This window comes from Limulus polyphemus, unplaced genomic scaffold (genome assembly GCF_000517525.1).
Source record: "Limulus polyphemus unplaced genomic scaffold, Limulus_polyphemus-2.1.2 Scaffold3571, whole genome shotgun sequence".
Classification (NCBI taxonomy): Eukaryota; Metazoa; Arthropoda; class Merostomata; order Xiphosura; family Limulidae; genus Limulus; species Limulus polyphemus.
In genome coordinates this window covers 1-2901 of record NW_013669181.1, presented here as the reverse complement: position 1 = coordinate 2901, position 2901 = coordinate 1, and the positions used below count along the sequence as shown (strand labels likewise).

Sequence of the window (2901 nt, the reverse complement as noted above, 5' to 3'; positions counted from 1 at the left end):
AGGGATTGAAGGGTTACCTTATTGGTACAAGGATAATTCCAGGGATTGAAGGGTTATCTTATTGATACTAGAATGATTCCAGGGATCAGAGGGTTACCTTATTGGAACAGGTTAAGACTTCTTAATTTTTGTTTTTAGAAAAGAAGGGTAAGAAGTGATGTTATCGAAGTTGGGAGGGTAGAGGTCATCTGTTAATTATGCAATTTTATTTTTCAAACAGGTCGGTCAGCCTTTGGACTAGATTGCTTTCAGATGGTAGGAAAAATGGATTGGGAAAGTTCAAGAGAGGGCTCGATGAGTAGTTGGAGAGTCAAGGCAGGATATAAGCAAACGAGTTCTTAACGAAATGAATAGGACAGCCAATATAGACCAAGGTGACTCTTGTTTTCCCTCATGTGTTAAGATTGTCTGGGAAGTTAATATGATAAAAAACCTCCAATTTCTTTGTGTTGTATTCTGAAAATAACAGAATAAGATGCTACAAGTTTAATATTTGAAACATAAAAGACAAGTTTCAGTTTAAACATATTTCTTTTTTATGAAAATGGCTCATGAAATGAGGTGCCACTGATAGTACAGCAGATTCCAGTACCTTGCACACTTATAAGAGGAATCAAGATTTTCCTTAAAAACAAAAGGTGAATATACATTTTTACTTTTCTCAAGGTTGGATTTTTTTCTAATTTACAAAAAATATTTTCAAACTGTGAAATAGAATGGAAAAAAAAATTATTGCCAAAAATATTAAGTTTGTATGTTTTCGTTTATTATACTTATTATAAATTATGTAATTTTGTATTTGTAGCTATCCATGAAGTCATATTTAGAACTACCTGTTGTCCATATGTTATTGTAACTGGTATAGCAGGTTTAAAGTTCTGGAGTACAAAATTGAGAATAGTAATTAGTATTTGAACAGAAAGGGTAGGGATATTTGCTACTGATATGTTTAGGAAATTGTTTCTTTTTCAGCAGTAAACAGTAGTGTTCCTTTTCAGGTAAGAATAGAACTTAAGTTGCTCCTTAGTTTGTCTAGGTTGTAGTATGACTTGGCAAGTTATCAAATTTCAAGAAAAATGTTCTCTATTTAAAACCTGTTCAGCCTTTAAAGAAACGCTTATCTTCAGTTGGTTTTAATAACTTTGTAGTTGTAGGTGAGTGATGACTTTTAGTTTTACCATATTGGTTGAATCCCTGAATATTAGTAAATTATTACCTTATTTTTATTATTAATATTAACATTATTATGTTACATTCATTACCAAATTAATTTTAAATACTTTTTAATTCAAGTTATTATATTAGCCTACTTACCGCAAAAGGATTAGTCTCTTCCCCAGACATAATTCAATCTTTCTAGTTGCTCCTAATCTAAGTTCTAGTTCTAATTCTAAAGGTGGAGTAATTTAATTTTAATAATTGGAGAACCACTATATAGTGGTTAGATGTTCTGCAATTTTTTTACACTGCTAGGCCAAGTAATTTTTGTAGTTAAGCTTTTCTTCAGTTTGATGTTGAAACTTGAAACACTGGTCTAGTTTTGTAAATTTTCAGTTTCCGTAGGCCTAACCTCTCTGCTCTAATTCTAGAGATGTTATTGTTAACTATTTACTTTTAGAACGCCAAGCTACTAGGTGCACTGTTTATACTAGTTATGACTTCCAAATTTGGGAAATTCAATAGCTGGTTTACACTACGTAGTAACTGTAAAACTACACCTGTTACTCAATTTCAGAGATAAGTTTCGGAAATTGAATTTTAAAACAAACGTGAAGTAGTAATTGTTTCGTATATTCCACTTCATGCGTCTTAACACTAACAGTACCACTGAACAACTGTAAAACAATTGAGTTTGCTAAATGTCATTCTAATACCTCATAATCACCTGACCCACGTTCTTGTGATCTCATACCAAGAGTATATATAGAATCAAAAGTTTATAAGTATAGAACACGTGAAATATTTAAGAATAAATTATTTCAAAATAACTAGATAAATGCTTTAGTTCTTTATCTGCTGTAAGAACTTTCGTTCAAGATGGGTTCTTTAGAAATTAATAATAGTTCTAAATATGGCGTCACAAAGGGAGTTACAAATTACGAATTACACAATTTATAACAATCAAAAGGGATAAAGACATGCACAAACGCAATACTTTTAGCAATGATGTGTTGGCAAGAATAATTTTATAAAATATTTTCCTTTTGCTTTCCACTCGATTTCACTGTTTGGAAACATTTTATAAAATGGGAAAAATTACACACTGCCCATTGCAGTAAATTTAATAATATCCAACTTTATATCAAATTCTAATCAAAGCAAACTACACACGTAGATCAAAACTCAAAATCATCCCGTCTTTTTCATTTATTTGTTTGGTGTTAAATCAAAAGGCTTCGCAATGGACTATATGTGTTGTGATCACCGAGAGTATCGAAATCCGATTTTGAGCGTTATAAGCCCTCAGACTTACAACTGAACTGAAGCGCTTAGATCAAATAAAGAATTAATGTAAATTATCTAGTTATACTGAAATAAGTTATTCTTATATGAAGCCGTATACAGTTTCTCCTCCTCGTTCATAGACAAATTAATACTCATTCTATAGATAAAGACATGATAACAAAATATATAATAAAGCAAATGAACAATCCTCAAATACTGTCTAGCTGTAAATTTAACTTTCATTGAATATTGACACTGTAATAGATGTGCAAACTGATTTAGTATTTGTTGCTCTTATTTATTTGATGGCTTTCTAAATTCGCTTATGACGTGAATGGTTGTGTTACGTCTCTGGTCGTTTGATAATTATTTGCCGGGCTTATATCTAAATAGAGGGCGCCTGGAAAAGACTAGAGTTGCCAGGAAAAGTCAAGATCCTTTTAGAAACTCATGACA

At 31.4% G+C, this 2901-nt stretch overlaps 1 protein-coding gene across 2 annotated transcripts in view; it reads right to left on the bottom strand.

Moving 5' to 3' along the window:
- The window catches only part of LOC106469612 (secretory carrier-associated membrane protein 1-like), a 35915-nt gene extending 33786 nt beyond the window's left edge, over window positions 1-2129 (bottom strand). Inside the window, exon 1 of one of the 2 annotated variants that reach the window (XM_022398190.1) lies at window positions 1315-2129. In XM_022398190.1, the coding sequence (XP_022253898.1) occupies window positions 1315-1344 (30 nt within the window). In that variant the 5' untranslated portion in view covers window positions 1345-2129. The remainder of the gene's footprint in view (window positions 1-1314) is intronic. The other variant, XM_022398189.1, reaches the window with a different exon arrangement.
- Window positions 2130-2901: the final 772 nt, after the last annotated feature.